At 27.7% G+C, this 20964-nt stretch overlaps 6 protein-coding genes across 20 annotated transcripts in view; 2 read left to right on the forward strand and 4 right to left on the reverse strand.

The window, feature by feature from the left end:
• The first annotated feature begins 654 nt into the window (after nt 1-654).
• Nucleotides 655-7510, forward strand: Elys (AT hook containing transcription factor 1 homolog). 4 transcript variants are annotated; one of them, XM_035866353.2, is made up of 4 exons: nt 655-948; nt 1076-1453; nt 1569-1869; nt 1963-7510. In XM_035866353.2, the coding sequence occupies exons 1-4, from the start codon at nt 919-921 to the stop codon at nt 7272-7274; spliced, it is 6021 nt and encodes a 2006-aa protein (XP_035722246.2). In that variant the 5' UTR covers nt 655-918; the 3' UTR covers nt 7275-7510. The 4 variants fall into 4 exon arrangements, with proteins under 4 accessions (XP_035722246.2, XP_035722247.2, XP_085513186.1 ...); XM_035866354.2 differs by lacking the exons at nt 655-948; nt 1076-1453 and having other exon boundaries at nt 1665-1793; XM_085657060.1 differs by lacking the exons at nt 655-948; nt 1076-1453 and having other exon boundaries at nt 1756-1869; nt 1991-7510.
• Nucleotides 7511-9506: 1996 nt separating this feature from the next.
• LOC118441667 (uncharacterized) lies at nt 9507-12802 on the reverse strand. Of its 2 annotated transcripts, none has more exons than XM_035866370.2 (5): nt 12446-12802; nt 12272-12334; nt 11999-12131; nt 11688-11922; nt 9507-11565 (listed from the first exon to the last, which is right to left on the reverse strand). In XM_035866370.2, the coding sequence occupies exons 1-5, from the start codon at nt 12501-12503 to the stop codon at nt 10942-10944; spliced, it is 1113 nt and encodes a 370-aa protein (XP_035722263.1). In that variant the 5' UTR covers nt 12504-12802; the 3' UTR covers nt 9507-10941. The 2 variants fall into 2 exon arrangements, with proteins under 2 accessions (XP_035722263.1, XP_035722264.1); XM_035866371.2 differs by having other exon boundaries at nt 9528-11565; nt 12014-12131; nt 12446-12797.
• A 653-nt stretch (nt 12803-13455) lies between these two features.
• Nucleotides 13456-14102, reverse strand: LOC118441675 (tubulin polymerization-promoting protein homolog). The gene is made up of 2 exons (XM_085657288.1): nt 13816-14102; nt 13456-13686 (listed from the first exon to the last, which is right to left on the reverse strand). Exons 1-2 carry the CDS (start codon nt 13980-13982, stop codon nt 13494-13496), a joined length of 360 nt encoding a protein of 119 aa, XP_085513414.1. The 5' UTR covers nt 13983-14102; the 3' UTR covers nt 13456-13493.
• A 252-nt stretch (nt 14103-14354) lies between these two features.
• Nucleotides 14355-15964, reverse strand: LOC118441669 (cyclin N-terminal domain-containing protein 1). 2 transcript variants are annotated; one of them, XM_085657146.1, is made up of 5 exons: nt 15857-15964; nt 15449-15547; nt 15006-15271; nt 14696-14911; nt 14355-14618 (listed from the first exon to the last, which is right to left on the reverse strand). In XM_085657146.1, the coding sequence occupies exons 1-5, from the start codon at nt 15879-15881 to the stop codon at nt 14355-14357; spliced, it is 870 nt and encodes a 289-aa protein (XP_085513272.1). In that variant the 5' UTR covers nt 15882-15964. The 2 variants fall into 2 exon arrangements, with proteins under 2 accessions (XP_085513272.1, XP_035722270.1); XM_035866377.2 differs by having other exon boundaries at nt 15006-15280.
• A 555-nt stretch (nt 15965-16519) lies between these two features.
• Scox (Synthesis of cytochrome c oxidase) lies at nt 16520-18068 on the forward strand. Of its 2 annotated transcripts, XM_085657014.1 has the most exons (5): nt 16520-16812; nt 16902-17076; nt 17142-17505; nt 17585-17790; nt 17868-18068. In XM_085657014.1, exons 2-5 carry the CDS (start codon nt 17011-17013, stop codon nt 18012-18014), a joined length of 783 nt encoding a protein of 260 aa, XP_085513140.1. In that variant the 5' UTR covers nt 16520-16812; nt 16902-17010; the 3' UTR covers nt 18015-18068. The 2 variants fall into 2 exon arrangements, with proteins under 2 accessions (XP_085513140.1, XP_035722274.1); XM_035866381.2 differs by having other exon boundaries at nt 16520-17076.
• Nucleotides 18069-19219: 1151 nt separating this feature from the next.
• LOC118441663 (parathyroid hormone/parathyroid hormone-related peptide receptor) overlaps nt 19220-20964 on the reverse strand; it is a 21179-nt gene continuing 19434 nt past the window's right edge. For 4 of the 9 annotated variants that reach the window (XM_085657258.1, XM_085657259.1, XM_085657256.1 and 1 more), the window contains 6 exons: nt 20952-20964; nt 20778-20863; nt 20556-20700; nt 20212-20470; nt 19801-19967; nt 19221-19617 (listed from right to left, as the gene is read on the reverse strand). The exon at nt 20952-20964 is cut by the window's right edge and continues 118 nt beyond it. In XM_085657258.1, coding sequence (XP_085513384.1) covers nt 19501-19617; nt 19801-19967; nt 20212-20470; nt 20556-20700; nt 20778-20863; nt 20952-20964 — 787 coding nt within the window. In that variant the 3' untranslated portion in view covers nt 19221-19500. Of the gene's footprint in view, nt 19618-19800; nt 19968-20211; nt 20471-20555; nt 20701-20777; nt 20864-20951 lie in introns of those variants that run through there. The other 5 variants (XM_085657255.1, XM_035866359.2, XM_035866361.2 and 2 more) reach the window with 3 other exon arrangements.

Below are 20964 nucleotides of genomic sequence, written 5' to 3' on the forward strand. Positions count from 1 at the left end.
CGATAACTTACCGACTTTGATCGAAACTTTGAATATCATCCAATGATAAAACATTCGTATTTGTTTTCAAAATATTCGTTATTATATTTTCTGATAATTTTAGTTTTGTTCATTGCTGATCCGTACTGAAAAAGAAATTTATTTTGGTACAAAAATTAGGTCATACTATATTAAAGGTTAGGACAATTCTTACTTTCTTTTTCTTTTTTTTTTTTTTTGGTTTCTCCTCATTTCTCATATAAATTGGATAAATTGCGTTGTTCTTCGTAAATCTTTAAATTCTATTGAAAAATTGTATATTTCTCATTTGAATTTCATTCAATAATATTCAACCTAACACTGACTGACATAAACGGTCTCGATTTGAAATTAATTTAAATCAAGAAAATTTTACTAGACCAATCATATTTTAGGAATAATACGTACCAATTGAAAACTATGTAGTATTATTTGATATGAATATATTGTAAAATTTAATAATTTATGTGAAAGAATTGTGTCGAAAAGAATTCATTTCGTTTAATTAACAACCGTTTTTGATAAATTACAAGAATAAGTATATTTTTATGTAATTTTTTTTCATCCGTTAGTAATGCGTATATTCAATTATAAAGTTGGTAACATTTTTAGCGCATTTCGCAGCTGTAACCGCCATTATAAAATGATAGCACGAGTACAGAAATGCGTATGAGACATTACTGATTTCGATATGTATTTCTAAATTACATTGTTACATTAACGAACTGGTAGATAATTTTTTTTTCCCTCTTACGCTCGTCGTACATGCACGATTATTTTCTGGATATCTATGTAAGTAAATTAAAGGAATTCGGCGGATGCATAACCTTACGCCGAATCTTGAGTTTATATATAAATATAAATGTTGATCGAATATTCCCTTGATAATTTGCAAGAAGTATGAAGGAACTGGAAGAGGTCAATTGCGAGGTAAATTAATTTTCATTATTATGATTAAATATAAGAAAATCTATTTTCTACTTGTATTATCATTTTACTATCTATACAATGTAATATAATTATTTTTATGAATATTGTTTGTAATGATCAATTTCAGATTCTGAAAGTCAGTGATCTTCGACAATTAATATCAGATAGATTGAAAAATTCAGAAGATGATTATGGATCGTCTGTACATGTACAAGATTATGATACATCTAACAATTCTCTGGGAGGATTCTTACATGGAACAACATATGCATGGATGAGCCATGGTTGCCATTTAATAGTTTTTAATGTTAAATTTGGAGAAAACATTAATTGTTGCTGGACCTTTACCGAAAGGATAACGTGCGTGTCTGAATTTCCTACACAACCAGGACATTTACCATTGCTTTTGGTTGGCTTAGATAATGGCGCAAGCAGAATAAAAGATTCTATGGGATTGTTATGCATATTCGATTGCAATACTTCCCGTGTTTTGAGAGCTATACGAGTAAGTCCAATGAATTTAACATATTGTAACGAATTGTAAATCTTTTCTTTCTTCTTTTTTTTCTTTTTTTTTTTTTTTTTTTCTTTTATAAAAACATAAAATTTTCATCGTTTAGACACCAGCAGGGATTGAACAAGTTTGTGTCATATCGGGTGGCGCAGATTGGGAAGAAATTAATGATAAGAGAGCGGATAGTATGTTTTGCGATATGGATGGGATAGCTTGTGTAGTTTTACGCAATCTTCAACACATAATGATAGATTTACAAAGATCTGCCTGGGATGATCCAAATACTATTACTTATATGGATGAAAGTTCACCAGCCGAATTAGATTTTTCGGTTAGAAAAAATTCTAATAGTAATAAGAATCAATTTGTTAAAGAAAGGCATATGGCATATAATTTATTAAATAACAGTATGTATTAACAATTTTTTTTTTTTCAATATTTATAAACAGAATATATGAAATATTATGTACATTTGGAAATCACGAATTAAATGTTTTCAGGTATTGAAAAATATATTGATTTTAACAGAATAGAATTTGAATCATCTCCATTGATGCCTGGAAATCTAACATCAATGATTATTTGTTCCACAAAAATTGGATGTTTAATATCTGGATGTTTGGGAAGAGTTATAATTTGGCAAAATAATGGGTCTATAGGATGGATAAGTCGACCGCTCGAAGAGAACATGAGTATAACACATTTATCGTTATTAGAACCTACGGACGATCCTCGACCATTTTGTTATTTATGGGTTGTATATCAAGATGAATCCTCGAAAATACCGCCAATTCTTCGAATGTATGCTCTACTTTTTGAACGGAAATATTGTGAAAAAGGTACAAACTTGTATTTCAACTTGGAAGCAGAACCTTGTCTTAGGTTTGAATTTGAATTAGAAAAAGAGGATAAAGTTGTTAGTTTATCACCGATAGAAAGAGAAGTTAATCAAGATCAAACGGAAGCAAATATAAAACGTGGCGAAGACAATTTATTGCTAATTGCATCGAATGAAAGAATATTATTATTTGATCTTAATCAGTGGTACAAAGAACAGATGCCTCAAACTATTTATGATTGTAAAAATCCAAACAGTATTTTGGCTACATATTCTACAAGATTCGAACCCCAATGTGCAGGAGATAAACTTCTTAGTACAAGTTACATTCCTTCAACATTGAAAGAATTTCCAATTAATAATCCATGCCCAGCGGAGGAATTATTTTATCCTAATTCATTGTCATTCGAATGGGCAGAACTAAGTACAATGAGATTAATGTCTTGGTTGACCCGTGGCATTCAGGCAGAACTTTTACGTAAATTGGCTATCACAGGACCTATTATATTGTTACAACCAAAGGAAATATTTCATAAATGCTTTTCTGTTGGATTGGTACCATTCAATGCTGAACTTTCCTTTACCAACGACGAAAATACACAAAGAGAAACATTACTTTCTTTATGCTTAGAACAACGTTGGACATCATTTCTGGTCAAATGCGCAATAGAATGGTCCGACGGTAGTGCCACGTTTCTTTATCCGTCATTTTTAAAATGGGGCGTACAACGTGCCTCGTCTATTAAAATAATAGCCGATCGTCTTTGCGTTCCATTGTTTGATCAATCAGATAGTAGCATCGGCGAAGCGGAGATTAAAACATTACGATTTTGTTCCCAACAATTGGAATGTTTGTCGAACGTCGTTGGAAAATTGATACTTGAAACTGATGATATGATAAAACAACGAAAAGCATTAAAACGTATATCCATTTATCTTCAAGTATTACTTTGGTTTTATGATGTCGGTTTACTACCAGAAATACAAGATTTAGATGAAGAAAGACAATTGCCGCTTTCATTATCATTTCGAATTCCTTATCCTTACGAAAAATTGATGTCGATTTATGCTCAAAAGAGAGATGCAATAAAAAATAATATAAATTGTTTACAGGAAGACGAAGGATTATTTATTGACGCGTTAATAAATAAGGAATGTCCTATTTTAAAGTCACAATGGGAAAGAGAGGGTGGAAATGTAAATATCAGTGGTTATTATCCACCTCCGTCTTTGCAATCATTACTTAGAAGTTATCTAACTGATTGTTATCAATCAGAAATAAATGAAACCGAATGTAAACATCAGATTACGATATATCTATTAATGGATTTGGCTATGCTCTTGCACGGATCTTATCCCGGAGTAGATCAATTGATAAAATATCCTTCTGCATTTAAAATGAGTCCGAGTTTGATCAAACTCACCCAAGCATTTTGGTTATTAGATCACGAGGATTATAAAGGATTTTTGGATATGATGACTGGACAATTGGTTTCTGATTCTGACGTTAAAAGTTGGCATCACAAGCTTGTACTAAGAACACTAGTAAGAAATAATCAACAAAAATTAGCACTGATATATTTGAGAATTAGAAAACCTCCTATATCATCTACCGACGATCAAAGTGCCATAGTAAATCTATCCGTGCAACATGGTTTAGTTCAATCGGCTTTTCATTGTAGACCACCGTCACATTATGCACAATTATTAACTTGCTTTTTCGAAGCTTGTAAATCATATAATAAACTTGGTGACATTTTACATCTTGCATTGGAACCAGAAGAGGAAGAAATTTTTGTCAAGTTTTTACAAGAGGATAATAAATCTGAAGACGTGAAAACACTTTATTATTTACAACGTTGTCGTTACGCCGAACTCAATAATAAAAATCTTTTAAGTCAATTTAAAAATAATGTACCAAAAAATATGCTTCACACTTCTGCTGCCATGCTTACAGCATATGATGCAACATTGCCTGCAATAACAAAACAATTTTCTAGCGGTATGACTAAAACGACATTGGAAACAGATTTGGAATCTAAATATCCTAGACCAATGTCTCATTACAAATGTATTAATAAACAACAAAGCATTTATGAAACAGTCATTAAAAAGGCCAAAGAAACTTCATTTCAAAGTGGAAAATCCCGTATACCGTTTATTACAGCTCCGTGCTCATCGTTAAAACCCAATGAAAGTAATATAAATATAAGTTGTGTTTTATTTCCAACATTAGCATATAAAAATCGTAAGAAACGTACCTTGGACGATATATACGAAAATGAGGATAATGAAACTTTAGAAGAAACGAAACGTAGAAAATTATCGATTAATGCGGATGCAAAAAATACTTCATGCCGTAGTGATTTAAATGTTACGTTAGATACACCATTGGTCAAACGAAAAAGTAACGTTTCTAATAATAAAGCTACTTGTACGGAAACGCCACATTCGATTTTAAAAATACGACAATTAATTCAGAATTCGGCCTCTTCAAATATTTCAATTACGCATATGGTTGATACGGATATGCCTGACACATCCACAGATAAAAATAAAAAGATCAATAGACAAATACGATTCAGTATAAGTAATCCTAAGCAGAATGTCAGTTGTGATACTGTAAATGAAGAAATAATGGAATACGTTCCTAAAGAAATATCTATAACAAAATCTACGTCGGAGGACGATACCGACGTATTTCTAAGTCCAAATACTAGCATTAAGTCGCATAATGAAACTACTAAAATTTTATCGGACGATAGTCTTAGCGACAAAAGCAATTGTTATCCACGTCCAAGACCGAGTCTTAGAAGAAGTTATTTACCTGGAAGGAATATTACAAATACAACTACTATTACTAATTTATCTTCTACTTCTTCAAACATATTAAATACTTCTAAAGATAATTATGCAATAGAGACAAATAAACGAACACCATCCTCGTCTAGATTACATAATTCATTATCCGCCACTATGTATTCTACTATGATTCTTTCTCCTAGTAGCAGTTTTGATATAAATACATCCTTCAAGAAAACTGAAGAAACTGAAGATCTATTAGATCAATCAACTTCGTCTGTTTTATCATGTAATTATAAAGATACCGTTTCGTCTACTCCATTGGTTAAAAGCAAAATTGTTAAACTCTTAGATGATAATAAAGAAGAATTAACGCTTCTACGTGCAAAAGAGAAGCCTATCGCGTCATTTAAAAGAAACGAACGAACAAAAATGTCTAATGACAATGATACTATACCAGATAAGGATAATAATTTGGAAGAATTTAACGAGGATAAATCTAATGATAAAAGTGAACACGAATTTAGAAGTTTATTTAATTCATTCGAACAGGAACTCAATACCGCTGATTCGAAATTTACAAAAGAATACATTGAAAATAATAATAAATCTAGAAATGGTCTTCAAAGGTCATCAAAATTGATTAATGATTTTGATATCACCGATGACGAATCATCGAGTGATTGTAACAAAATAACATTGATATACGAATCGTCAAAGTCGGAAGATGATAAAAAAATTGATATAGATTCAGAAACGGATCATCATACTAATATTATGTCTCAGCCTATATTACATTTCTCGGATGTGTCAAACATCACTGAGGATGGATCAAATAATAGTAACGATGTCATAGTATACAATGATAAAAATGTAACCAGTGACAATGTCACTGTAAGAATAGATAAGAGAAATTCGAAACAACAGATACGAGAAATTAATGAATTAAAAAATGTCGATGATTCTAGCAATGATTCGATAACTAATGAATTATCTCGAGATTTATCAGAGAATAAAATACAGATTACCAATACTTGTAAAATTATGTTGAATAAAATTAATACAGAATACAAAGGTGCTGTCACGTATGAAGAAAATATTTCTTCAAGGATGACAACAAGTGAGAGAATAATGACAAGATCTACTAAAAGAATCAATTCATCCAAAGTAAAGAAACAAATTACCCCTGTAAAAAGTATAAGCGAGGATACAAGTCAGGAATTATTCGACGATTCAAAAAATACGACGATGACTAAATCTACGATTCGAAGAACTCGAAGTTCATCTCTCGCTAAAGATATTTTCTCAACTACCACGGATAACAAAGAATCCGAAAATGTTAAGGATAAAGAATTGACTAGGAGAATTACACGTCGTGCTGCTTCCGTTCAAAAAGAAATAACGTATGTTCCAACAGCAACATTAAGGAAAACAAGATCATCATCGATTTCTAATATAGCCGATGAAACTAATGAAGATTTATATCAAAGTAAAGGAAAATCAACAGGAAGAAAAACAACAACAACAACAAGTAAGGTAACGAGGGAAGAGGAGGAGGAAGAAAAAAAACCTGTGAAAGGTAGATTAACTAGAAGTTCATCTACGTCGTTGATAACAGAATCTGATAGAAAAAAAGAGGAAGAAATAACAGATGTTGTTGTTCGACCAACGCGAAGACGTGGTAACTCGGTTCCTAAAGAATCAACATTAAAAATTATTCAGAAAGGAGGAAAATCAAGTAATACAATATCTGATATTTCAGAAGTATCATCAACTCCTTTGTCACAATCGAAAAAGAGAAGAAATTCAATATCATCTAAAATTGTTGAAGAAATTACAGATAGTCCGGCAGCTAATACACGTAGTCGACGTTCGTCGATTCAATCTATACCAGAAGAATTGGAAATTAGTTTAAATTCGTTACACAATTTGAGCGAAGCGAAGGAACCTTTGTCGAATATTAGAACGAGAAGAGCTACGAGCGTTGATTCCTCGTCGTTAGATTTAAAAAAGAGAACTCGTGATATTCGCAAAAGAAATATCATGGAAGATGCCATTATAGAAGAATCAACAGAAACAGAAAGTCAAATGAATTTAAGAGTTACAAAAAATACCAGGGTACAATCTTCAAAAAGAAAAAGAACATCGTCCTGCAGTGAAAATAAAACATAAAAAAGAAAAATAAAAAAAAAAAGAAAAAAAAAAAAATAATAATAATAACAGGAAAACTTAAAGGAAGGAAAAAACAAAGAAAAAATAATTGAGAAACAAAAATGAATTGTTGATAATAAGAAAAAGAACAGTTTTTATTCTCACAAATAAATAAAACGCTGGATCTAACAGTAATATAATTCCATTGATCTTTTTAACTACAATCCCATTCATTGTTCTGTTTAAAAAAAAATATATATACATATATATGTATATATATATATATACATACATACATATATATGTATATATATATATACATATGTAGTATAATTCACATGTGATGTGATTTTGTATATTTATTATAATCCTTAAGGAAAAAAAAAAGAAAAAAACGCTTCCAGTTATAAAATCTCCTTCACATTAATTTTGTATAATTAACTGTGTACAATAATTCTCTCTACATATATTTCTCTGATCTCGATCTTTTAGAAAAACAAAAAAAAAATAAATAAATAAATACTGTTCTAACTTGCTTTGTGAATGAAAATGTTAATCTGCTGGTCAGGATCAATATTATTGTTCTTGTATAAAACTTTTCTTATAGCAAATTGCTTCAAATATATCGTTTGACCGAAGCATGCTGATCGGGTTGCTTATTCTGCTGTAAAGAAAAAATAAAAAAATAAAAAAAAGAAAGAAAAAAAAAATCAATTAAAATCTTAACTTGATCGATGATTAGAGATAAGTAAATACGTAGTTGTTAAAGAAAATGAAATAATAATAAAAAAAAAAAAATAAAAAAAAAAATAAAAATAAAAATAAAATTGATACGATATTTCGGAAATTTTTTTGAGACTGCTGAGCTTTGAGTTCATGATGCTGAGAATACATGTAACTGGCTATTTTGCGCTTTTTCAATTGTATAAAAAATAAGAAACTTTAATTTATTAATAATTTTTATTTAATAGTCACTTTTTTTTTTTTATCCGATCATCATCTACGTTTCATTCAATGGAACATCTGTTTCCTCAGATCATGAAAATAAAAACTGTTCTTTTATATACATATATGTGTATATTATTTATACGTACATATGCATATACATATATACATACATATATACATATATATATATATATATATATATATATATATATATATATATATATACATACATAAGCACACGCACATACACAAACACATATTCAAGCAGAGTAATTCAAAATATTGATATCACATTATATAATAATTTTAAACAGAATAATGAATGAAATTGTATATAAAAAAAATCATTGAAATTATATATTACTTTAAGAAATACAAATGGTAGTACTGTATTACTATAGAGAGGGACCATTTGGAAGAAATACATATTGTTATTTTCGAATACGACAATGTTCTATTGTTTTAAGTTTAGGGCAAATGAGTTTGCCTTATGCTAAAAGTTTGCATTATTATTGCGAGCTATTTATTAGCATATTTCTCTAACTTTTTTTTATATTTTTTTTTTTTTATTTTATTTAACAATATAGTTTGTAAAAAAAGAAATGAACTGTCCTTTTATAAAGTATCTGTAAAGATGTAAAACGAGATAATATTAAATATTAAGTACTATATTAAGATACCTCTATAGCAGATAGACTAAATATTTTGAATTTTGTTTCACACACACACACACAGAATTATGATAGATTTGCATATATATATATATATATATATATATATATATATATATGTATATATATATATATATATATATGTATATATATATATATATGTATATATATATACATATATATATGTGTGTGTATGTATCTATCTATCTATCTATATATATATATATATATGTGTGTATATACATCTATATATATATATCACCGTTTATAAGATTCTTTTATATAATATTTGATGAATATAGCTAATAAAATTTGCCATCTTCTTTTTTTCTTTTTTTTTTTTTTTTTTTTTCTTTTTTTTTTATGATAATATCTATATACTACATATTTAGTTTTATAATATAGATTTATTAAGCCATACGAGACGCTTCTCTTCAACTTCGTACAGTTTTCACAAACTCTTGTAAAATAATTTTGTAAATAATTTATTAATATACTCGTGTGTATAGGTGTATTAACATAATAAAAATACAAATAAAAAATTATTATAATAATACATGGTATTACAGAAAAAAAGAAAATTTTTTCCAATCACCGTCAATAATACAAATGTTAAAAAAAAAAAAAAAAAAAGAACTTACGTCCTATATATTTTAATTGTAATTTAATATTATAATATAACGATATAGAGAAAAAAAATCTTTTTAGGCCCTAAGAAAAATCTATAATAAAAATTTTTTTTAAAGAACGATTATATTAATATTGATGTTTACAAATATGTATGATGTTCAAAATTTCCTTCTAAAAAGTTTGTATACATTGTACATCATATTTTGTACCTATATGTCTTCATTGTTAAACCTTTATTATATGCAAGGTTTAAAATATCTCTAATGAGCATCATACTATTTTAGTAAATCTAAATCATTATTATCATCAGGTTGAAAGCCAACATTAATGGTGTCATCTTTGGCAGTGTCATTATCGTTTACTACATGTCTTCATAAATGGAAAGAAAAAAAAAAACAAACAAAAAAAAAACAAAAAAAGACAAAAAAAGAAAATAATTATTTTCATGATTACTAAGGCGCGATATAGCGAATCAATACAAAGATCATTTGAACAGAGAGCTTGAAACACTGCATTTATATTTGAATATTTAACAAAAAAAAAAAATGTTATTTCTTTCTTTATAATCAAAAACGTTCCTTTTTGAGATTTTCATCTTTCCTCCATATAAAGGTGAAATGATACATGAAATATTTAATTTTCATTAACTGTGCTCTGATTATCAATCTAATCTTTTTAATGACTTACTAATAAATAAACTTCATATGACATTAGTTATAATTACCTATATCTAATCTCCTTCTTATATTTCCTACAAGTTCAGAAATATCGAGAATAAATGATTTTTAAACTGATCATTTTAGAATGAGAATTTTTTCTTAAGATTATTAAAGATTTTTATATATATATATATATAATAGAAAAGGCAGATAAGTGATTAGAAAATGGTACGATTTCTTGTAATATTTTAACTTTCTTCAATTATTTCTTCGAATTATCTCGATTTGGTACCAGATAAAAAGATTGATGATTTTACAAATCGTACCTTTCCAAAAAGGCACGTACGGTTTCATATTTGATGAAACACACTAAAATGTGTACTATTGTTGGCATAATAATAGCATCTAAATTTTCATAACAATACAATTTTCAAAGACGAATCTTAAAGCTAGAGAAAAAAGTAGTGATATCGATTTCACTACAATTATAGAAAAATTTCATTTACCTCTTTATAAACGTATATATTATTCTACTTTCAATGGAATTGAGGCAACTACGGATTAATGTGGAATTATTGCGAGAAAAATTTGTATAAAAAATTCGTTGATCACGTACTTAATTATGTGTATCATTTTATCACGCGATAAATTTACCAAGAAATAGTGAAAGTATTATTCTTACGAGATACTTTTATACTTCTGATAAATGTTTAATACTAAAAAAGACGAGTATATTATACTTATGCATTAATTAAATACGATAGGCACGTTATTTTTGTTTCATTGATGCTTACATCCATCTTTAACTCGCCTCTTGTGCTTTTCTTCGTGTGCTTGTGAAGGAGATTGATTTTGATTTCGTCGTTGTCCTTGTATCGGCATATAACATGGTGCATCGTCTACCATTAATTCTTGCGGTGGTGTAGGTAATACAAACGTTGGACTAACCGTATTACTCGAACTGCTTGACGTATTTCGATGTTCATTTATATTATAAGTTGGATCAATAATGGCAGCTACATTCGGTACTTCTTGTATTTCTTCAACATGATTATCAAGCGTTTGTATCTCTTCGGGATCCGGATATTGCGTATAATTGTTATCGTGTCTCGTTCGATTTTTACTCGACGAATTTCTTAAATCAATTTTATCCGGTCGTTGTGGTCTATCTATTAAAGTATGTTGTTCAAGTTGTTGCATCTGTTGCTTTTCTAATTTCTTTTGCCTAGCTCTTTCTCTCGCTTTTCTTGCCTTAGCACGTTCTTTTTCTTGAAGCATACGTGCTAATTCAGCATCCTGAGCTTCCATTGCAATTTTTTGATCTAATAATAATTGTTCGTTAATCGGAGAATCATGATCGTCCATAGCACTTTCTTCTTCCTCCTGCAACTTTCTTGCTAATTCCTATTGCAAAAAGAAAAGAAAAGAAAAAAAAAACAAAGGGTTTAACAATGATTTAACTTAATCTTTTAACAACGAATTATCGTAACATCTCTAAGAACTTAATCAAATTTAATTAAATATACTTCATCCTTTTCCTCTTGTATGCGTCTTTCAATTTCCAATCTCATCGATAATGTTTCATCGTCTAGCCTTAACTGCGATCTCATCCGTTCTTGTAATTCTCTTTCTCTTTGATACTCGTCCCTTTCTCTTTGATGTTCTTCCCTTTCTTTTTGATGCTCCTCCCTTTCTTTTTGATGTTCCTCTCTTTCCAATGACAATGCAATTTGTCTCGCTACAACGGCATCTCTTTCTTCCCTTAAAAATAAGAAAAGATACTTAAATATATAAAATTTCCGCAATATCATATTCCAATATACATCTATGTTATTACAATGGATTTACTAACTGCTGTTGTATATAATTTTGATATCTTATTGCCTCTAATTCTTGTTCTACCCTGGCCCTTGGAAGATCTTCTCGTACCTGAGCATTACGCACCTTATTACCCGAATAATGTTCCTTAACTGTAGAAAGAAAAAAAAAAAAAATAAATAAATAAATAAATAAAAACAAAAGAAAATTGAACAATTTGTTACATACAAAGAGACACCTCTCTCGTTTGATTTATAAAAGAAATAAATACAAGATTAAAAGATATACTTACTTTCTTCATCTTGTAATCTATATGCCAATGCTCCATCCTCGTGCACCAACCACTCCCGACATACTGCGACATTACTAGATTAATATGTGTTAACAATGACAGTTAAACGAATAACGTCAATCGCGAACGATCGACTTTCAAAAGACAAACAGTTGTTTCACATTTTTGTCATACCTTCATTAACTCGACCTGCTTTTGGTAAGGTATCCGAGCTCAATACAGATTTTGCCATTTTTTTATCGTTCAATATTACATTAATATCTTAACAATAGATATGTATCTTTGAAATCTTTTGTTTATTACTACCACCTTACCGAGATCTTACGTTCTTTTCTCTCCATCTTGAATAGAATCGAATAGGCCCAAGGTATTTCATGTGCGCGCGCATGTGCGTGTGTACACTCTCAAAAGTATTACATGTATACTAGTATATGTATGCAATATGACTATCGGTGAGACTGCACGTACGGATCGGTAGTAAGAAGGCGTCGTCGACATACTTTATATGACCACGTCAACCAGACGGATAGTAGAATGCAGTAGAATGAAGCGTACTAACGCAGTAGTAATAAAAATACGTTTTCCGATAGTATCGTATACTATCACCAGATAATATATATATATATATATATATATATATATATATATATATATAAGAATTCGATGAATGAATGTAGAAGATTACGCGCACTCTCGAAGAAAGTTATACGATGGAAAAGGCACAGCACAGAGTGTGAAATAAAGGAGAGAGAGAGAGAGAGATAAATAAAATATACATAAATACGTAGCATACTTTTTTTGTTTGAACCACAAATAATATCTTAGTGTATGGTTGGTATTTTCTTAATCATACATACATATGTATACATATGATAATTATTATTTATATATTGCAATAAGTAGAAAGCAAATAATCAAATAATTGAATTAAAACAAAAAAAAAGTTATTAAATTTGATATTTCCTTTAATTTGTCAATTGATTAACAATCATAATATTGATATAATTATTTATAGTTTGTTACCTTATTATTTTGTCAATAATGTGTATGTTCCTTTACAATATCTTCTTTTATTTATACATATTTTCATCTTAATAATTTATCTTAATAAATTATCTTAATAAATTATCTTAATAAATTAGATATATCCAGATGGATCTTCTATCTTTTCCAAAACAACCGATTCTACTCTCTACAAAATAATGATGAATTATTTCATATCTCATATAATATAATAATGATAAAATTTTTTAATATATTTAAAAATATAGAAGTTATTAAGTTGCACCGATCTATCTTCAATGGGAGGACCACATTTTATCATTTTTTCTTGAATTACATGAGGATCCAAATGTTTTGCTTTTGCTAAGTTAATTATGAATTTCTTATAGTCTTCTATATCAAGTGCTTCTCGACTATATAAACATATATACTTATATATATATATATATATTTATATTAATATATTTTATTATGTACTAAGTGATTTGTGATATAATTTGAAATTGTTAGAAAAGATAAAACAAAATAAATAAAAAACTTACTGTAGATCATTAAAATGTAGTGCAGTATCAGCTTGAGTGATTTTATCATTAAATATTTCTGCCTGCCTCATCCATTTATCACTTTGTGATAGAGTGATACGTTTACCACCAGACTTGGATTTACTATATTTTGCATAAGCGATGAATTGTGATTCGAATTTATCCATTTATTGAATTATTTCTTAAATATTATATAGAAATTAAATAGGAAAAAATTGTAGATATAATAATTATGGAAAAAAAATGTCCAATTATTTTTTTTTAACCAAAGTGCCAAACAAATGTATACATGGCGATAGTTATATGTTTTAGAAACATATTCAGAGTATACATATATATATATATATATATATATATATATATATACATATATATATATATATATATATATACATATATATATATATATACATATATATATATATATACATATATATATATATATATATATATATATATATATATATATAAATTCAAAATTAAGACAAGTTTTATATGTAATTATAACTTGAAACATATATCTATTTAATACTATACATTCATTCCTGTATTGCTAATACAAGAAGTATATTTGCTACATCCCAAATGTCAGTATAAGTTGTATCTACTAAATCTGCTAATTTAGTTGCTATTCCTTTTGCTATATTATTATCAAAATATAAAAAAAATGTTGCGCATAAAATGATACATCCTCCGAGAAATAAAGAATTTGTTTTCAAAGCCATAAGATTTCTTTTATCAACTTCAGATTTGCTAATACGACCTTGTGCTAGACATTGCACGTGTGAATACAATTGCTCGTGCTAAAAGTAAAAAATAAAATTATTTCATGCATTGTACAAAAAAAAAAAATTTATCATTACATATTTATTAGGCAAACCTGTAAATAAGTTAAATCCAATAAATTTATAGAAGTTTCATATATATTTGATGTATGTCTAAGACCTGTTGCAGCTAGAAGAACTTCAATACATTGTAATGGAGTACAGAAAGGCATTTTAAATCCTAATGTTTTGAATACTTTAAATTCAGAAGTAATAATTATATTCTTTGTATATTCCTTTTTTTTATCGATCCAACGTAAGATACATATTAACTGCGAAATATAATAAAATATATAATAATAATCCTTTAATAGAGAATAATGTGAGAATAGATATGAAATATTAACTTTTGAATTATTTTAATACCTGTGATATACTTAAACTTTTAGAATGTAAATCCACTTTACTTGCTAATTGAAGACAAGATATGAGATATAATTTGGATCTGTTAGAAATAGTTTTACATATCTTAGACCATGAAGCTTCAGTTGCTCCACTTTTACTTTCTGTTTTATATATTTCCCAAAAGTAATTACACATAAATTTATCGTACAAATGAATTGTTAAGTATTTAGTATCTGTTCCTAGTTCTAGGTGATGTGTTATTTTGAAAATTGCACTTATAACAGATGCTGGAATTCCTTATGGTAATAATAATAATAATAATAATAATAATAATAATAATAATAATAATCATAATAATAATAATAATAATAATAATAATAATAATAATAATAATTTTTGCTTTTTAAAAAATTTTAAGATTATTGAACTTTTTTGATTTTTGCTGTATTTATTAATTAATTTACCTACGAATGGCATATAAAATTCATCATCGGCTCTAACCATATCTTCTTGTTCTTTTATAGCTTCATGAAGTTGTTCTAACCAATCGTCTATTAAAGGATCTGAAGATATGAAAATTTGACGAATAAAATACGATAATATAGTTCGTTAATTTTGTCATCAAATTTTTAAATTATTCGCTTGATATATATATATATATATATATATATATATATATACATATATATATATATATATATATATATATATATACATATATATAGCATATATTTCTTTTCCTTTTTTTTCCTTTTTCTTTTTTAATACATATCATATAAAAACGTACTAGTCAAAAGTGTATTAGTTACGTGCAAAGTGTGTGAAACGATAGTTATACATTAAACAGAGAAAGAGATCAAAATAATATTTACCTATATAAGCGCTATCAAAATCCATTATTTAATAACTTTAAAAAAATATCTCGACCGCGATTAAGTTTATTTCAATATTTTAATCCGTGCGGACGAACTATTTCAAACTGTATATACTTTAATGAACTTCACTAATTATTAGATGTGAGTATACCTTACGTTTGATAATTATTTGTTTGTAAATATGTACGTACAATGATCTAAGAAAAAATCTGGACTGTATCATTAATTATTTACGACTATTTATTACCGAATAACAGGATTTTTATATCTTTGGATATATAATTTATTCTTTTTTAATATCATCGTGTTAAGAGAATAAAAAGCTTTTTGTTAGTTAAACGTTTTAAATACGCCGCCTTTAAACCATCGTAACGGAACGTTCATTTGATTGGTCACCTAAATCTACTTTAATAAAAAAGACACAAATTTATCTCAGAAGTTTTTCAATCATTTTTTGTTAATTATTTGGATTAAACAAATAAATTTATAAAAATTCTTTAATCTTACTCTCAATATTAATCCGTAATACAATTTTTTGGAGATCGAAATATGTCATTTTATGAATAGCGACCAATCAGAACAAAATAATATAAATGAAATATTTAATTGAACAAAATACATCGTTATTACTTTTTGCAGTATATTTATTGTTGTTTAATGATTGTAATTATATAAGGAATAAAAAAAAAATGTTATTAACGAATTAGAAAACTTTTTTCTAAGCAAAGTTTATTAGTTTTATTGCGCAAGCGCCAAAATCGAATCCTGATTTGCTTGTGAAATATCACATAAGTGCCGAAATATATTTATGGTGTAAATGATAAAAACACGTGTAGAATAATAATCATAAGAAAACTTTCCTATTTTTATTTTGTGACAGTACCTTTAAATGTACTTAATAATATATTGAAATCTTCGAAGTTTTAATTATATAAAAATTAATTAATTTCAATGTTAGTCGATGTTTTAATATAATATTTAATATAATATCAGTATTTAATTATCGGTATAATATTAAATTATTTTACTTTTATTATTAAAGAAAGATCAATCGTATTATGTCCTTATATTTGTAAATTTATACATGTACGTTGAAAGAAGCGAATGTAATCTTCAGGGATACATCGATATTTTCTAATATTCTAAACAAAATGTCCACATTAATTTTGCGAACTATTAGTTGTTTAAATAAATCACCAAAGTATATTTTAAGTAAGGTACGTTAGATTTAATAATTGTCAATATATTTTATTTCATTGATATAATATAAATTTTTTTTTAGGTTAGGCAAATCAGCGTATCAACTGTTCGTCGAGAAATACCGTCTAACGTTGACAGAAAAATTAAAAAAAAATCTCCAATAACATGGAAATCTTTGACAGTTACCGCAGTTCTTGGAGGTGGTCTTTTACTATATTTATATTATTTGAAAGGAGAAAAAGAAAAGATAGAGATACGTGAAAGAAGACGACAGTTAGGAAAAGCTGCCATCGGTGGAAAGTTTGAGCTACTTGATAGCGAAGGGAGAACTGTTAAATCAGATGATTTCTTAGGACAATGGGTTTTAATTTACTTTGGTTTCACTCATTGCCCAGACATTTGTCCGGATGAACTTGAAAAATTAACACTTGTTGTAGATCAGTTAGGTAAATAGCATTGCTTTATAAAACGTTTGAGATTTTACGTTATTTTGTTCGTTTTAATTTTTTTTTTTTTTTATTACAGAGAATGAATATAAGTTAAAAGTTCAACCACTTTTTATATCCGTTGATCCTGAAAGAGATACTCCTGCCATAGTAGGAAAATACATAAAAGAATTTTCACCTAAAATTATTGGCCTTTCTGGTTCTCCTGAGGCAATTGGAAAAGTTTGTAAAGCTTATAGAGTATATTATAGTAATGGGCCTAAAGATGTGGACAATGATTACATTGTTAGTAAATTATTTTCTCAAACTATATTATGTATTATGTAATGATCCATTTCATAAATAATATTTTCTATTTTAAGGTTGATCATACTATCATAATATACTTAATAGATCCAGAGGGTTTATTTGTTGATTACTATGGACAGACACATCAAGCTGAACATATAGTTAATAGCATAATAATTAATAAGTCAAAATATGATCAATATGTAAAGAGTACAAAATAATTCTTTGCTATTGTAAATGATTATTGTACGTGTAACTGATTTTGTAATATAATTACTACTTATGTTACTGTTGAGATATTAATATAATAATTAATAATAAACAATTTTTTTTTTTTTTAATTTTTTTTTATACAAGTAAAACCATAAGTGAACTTGCGATATTCTCATATTATTTTTTATGTTTCATTCTTTATAATTGTCAAAAAAAAAAGAAAAATAAGGATAAATAAGTATAAAATATTCGCATGTTGATATAATAAGTTAAATAATTTTTGTCAACATATATAGACATATGAGGAAATTTAACTAGCACTGTAAGCAAGTTATGCAACCCACAAAGAATACTAAACAGAAATACTAAATGTACATAATTTTCTTAATTTTACTGCAACATTGACACAATAACGTTCACCATAATTTAATTTTATAAATTTAAATTTTACTTATAATTCTTTTTCTTTCTTTTTTTTTTTTTTACATTGAACAAAGACAATTACATAGATATTATTATGGTATAGAGAGCTCTTTACCTATCATTTGAGCAAATGGCAATTCCATTGGTAAATAATATTTAATTAGTTTGGAGTATTGGTATTGGCTCTAACTTGGTTTATGTAACGGGTAATTTGTTTCTTTGAATATGTCATCAAAAGACATTAGAATTACATAAAGATTGCACGTTATATAAATAATATTTTTCTAATTAAAGTATCATCTTTTACGATTTGTTAATTTTATCGATTTAGATTTATCATAGAAATGAATTTTCTTTTCAGGATAAAAGGTTTATATTCCTTCTAATATAATAAATGATATTTACTGTATAATTGGCAGCAGTAGTAATCGATTCGCGATACTTATGTCCAATTATAAGGACGAATACATTTATATTGCATGATTAATATGACAAATTTGAATAAGAATAAATATCAATTACAATGAAGTTATAAATTTACGACACTAAGTTATAAATTAGGAACATGTACTTTTATACCACACGTTCGATAAATTTGTTCATAAATTCGAACCATGACATAAGTTGTTTAAATATTAATATTTTCTTTTCTAAATATATTATTTTACATCTGTCAAGCATAATAAAAAATATATATATATATATATATGTATATATATATATTCTTTTTTTTTTTCAAAATATTTGTATAGATCAAATACCATTGTGTCTTGAATTGATACACACACATATATATATATATATATATAGATATATGTATGTATTCATTTTTACAAAATATTTTCTCGTTACAATAGTCCAACGAAGCATATTCTCTAATAAAACAATAATTTTCGAACGTTACATGATTGCGAGTAAAGATACGACATGAGACTGTGCTCCGTAAGAAAGAGAGAAAGAGAGAGAGAGAGAGAGAGAGAGAAAGGGAAAGAGAGAGAGAGAGAGAGAGAGAGAGAGAGATCAAATGAAAGTTAAACGTGCTCTTTAAAAGTCTAATGCATAATAATAGTGTCAGTGATACGTATGATGTTGAAGATTGTGCAATTCGTAAGTAAGCTGACAGCATTCCGAGTCACTCCATCTGTGCCGTTCACGAATCTTTTCCGCATTCATGGACATTTCGGACATCTAAAGAGATAATATAATATAAATATTATTATTAAATTAAAAGAAAAGAAAAAAAAAATAAATAAATAAACGATAACTGTACGATAACTCAAGAAATTTTGCACTTGGATATTTTATCGATATTAAATCATCAGACGTAATATTAAAAAGTATCGATAAATTATTTATTATGTATATACTTACATTCGAGGAAAACGATAGTAATGATTGATTTGTACATTTACTACAAAGCGGCGTAGTATGACTCATGATGCACTTATGATGATCCATCGATAGAACGTTGGATCTGTTCCCAATGACATCCAGGTAACCCCTGCTGCTAGCTAAACTACCTCCTCGCGTTCCAATATCTAAGTGATATCGTTTAATAATATTTATTATTTAGATATGTACGTATAACAAAAAAAAAAAAGAATGATGAGACCGGACATAATATTTACTATAGGAGAATTTATAAACGTGAGAAGATTTAGAGAGAGAGAGAGAGAGAAAGAGAGAGAGAAAAGAAAGAAAAAAAGTAGTTTAAATGGTACGTATTTGGAGTGGCTGCGTGGGATTTTTTCACACGACAGCCCGGTAGGATTAAAAGGACACCTTGTGTACTCGCCATCGAGTGCGTTGAACGATGAGCTTCGCGATCGTGATAGAAACATGGCCATTGTTTTGCCAACCATTTTGGTCTTTTACCACGTCGTCCAAATTTCGAGGTATTGCAACTGCATACACTACCCGATGGAATGGTGGGCCTTGAGTCGTATCGAAAGTGGCTCCATTTATTGCTTCTTAATGCCCTCGATATCTCGGCTCTAACTTCTCTGTTCATAAAACAATAGAGTACTGCTACGAAAAAGCCCTAATGAAAACGATGATTTTTTATTAATTATATACATACATACATCCGTTTATAATGATATTTCTAGGATCTATGAGAATATTACCTGGAACGAAGCGAAGAATTGATCGCAAAAAAGCCAAACTATTTCTACCGTCTCATCGACCCCCATACTATAGGACATACCTAAGAAAATTGTATAATGTACTCCAAATAGTGGTACCAGAACCAAAGTACTTCTTGCCCATCGTCTGTGATCGTTTCAATAAGATTATTTCATACATTAAAATCTATTCTTTTGAAATAATTTATTTTTAACAGGACCTACTTGTATCTTTGAGTTTCCTCCGATACGGTGCACTTTAGCTTAGACAATAGTACACGTACGATGTTGACGAAGAGAACGAAATTAATCTGAGATGATACAAATAAGGAATATATATATATATATATTTTATTAAATTTATATATATATATTTTTTTTTAATTTATTTCATCTTACCAGTATAGAAAGC

Source organism: Vespa mandarinia, chromosome 5 (genome assembly GCF_050613455.1).
Source record: "Vespa mandarinia isolate Hongniang chromosome 5, ASM5061345v1, whole genome shotgun sequence".
Taxonomy (NCBI): Eukaryota; Metazoa; Arthropoda; class Insecta; order Hymenoptera; family Vespidae; genus Vespa; species Vespa mandarinia.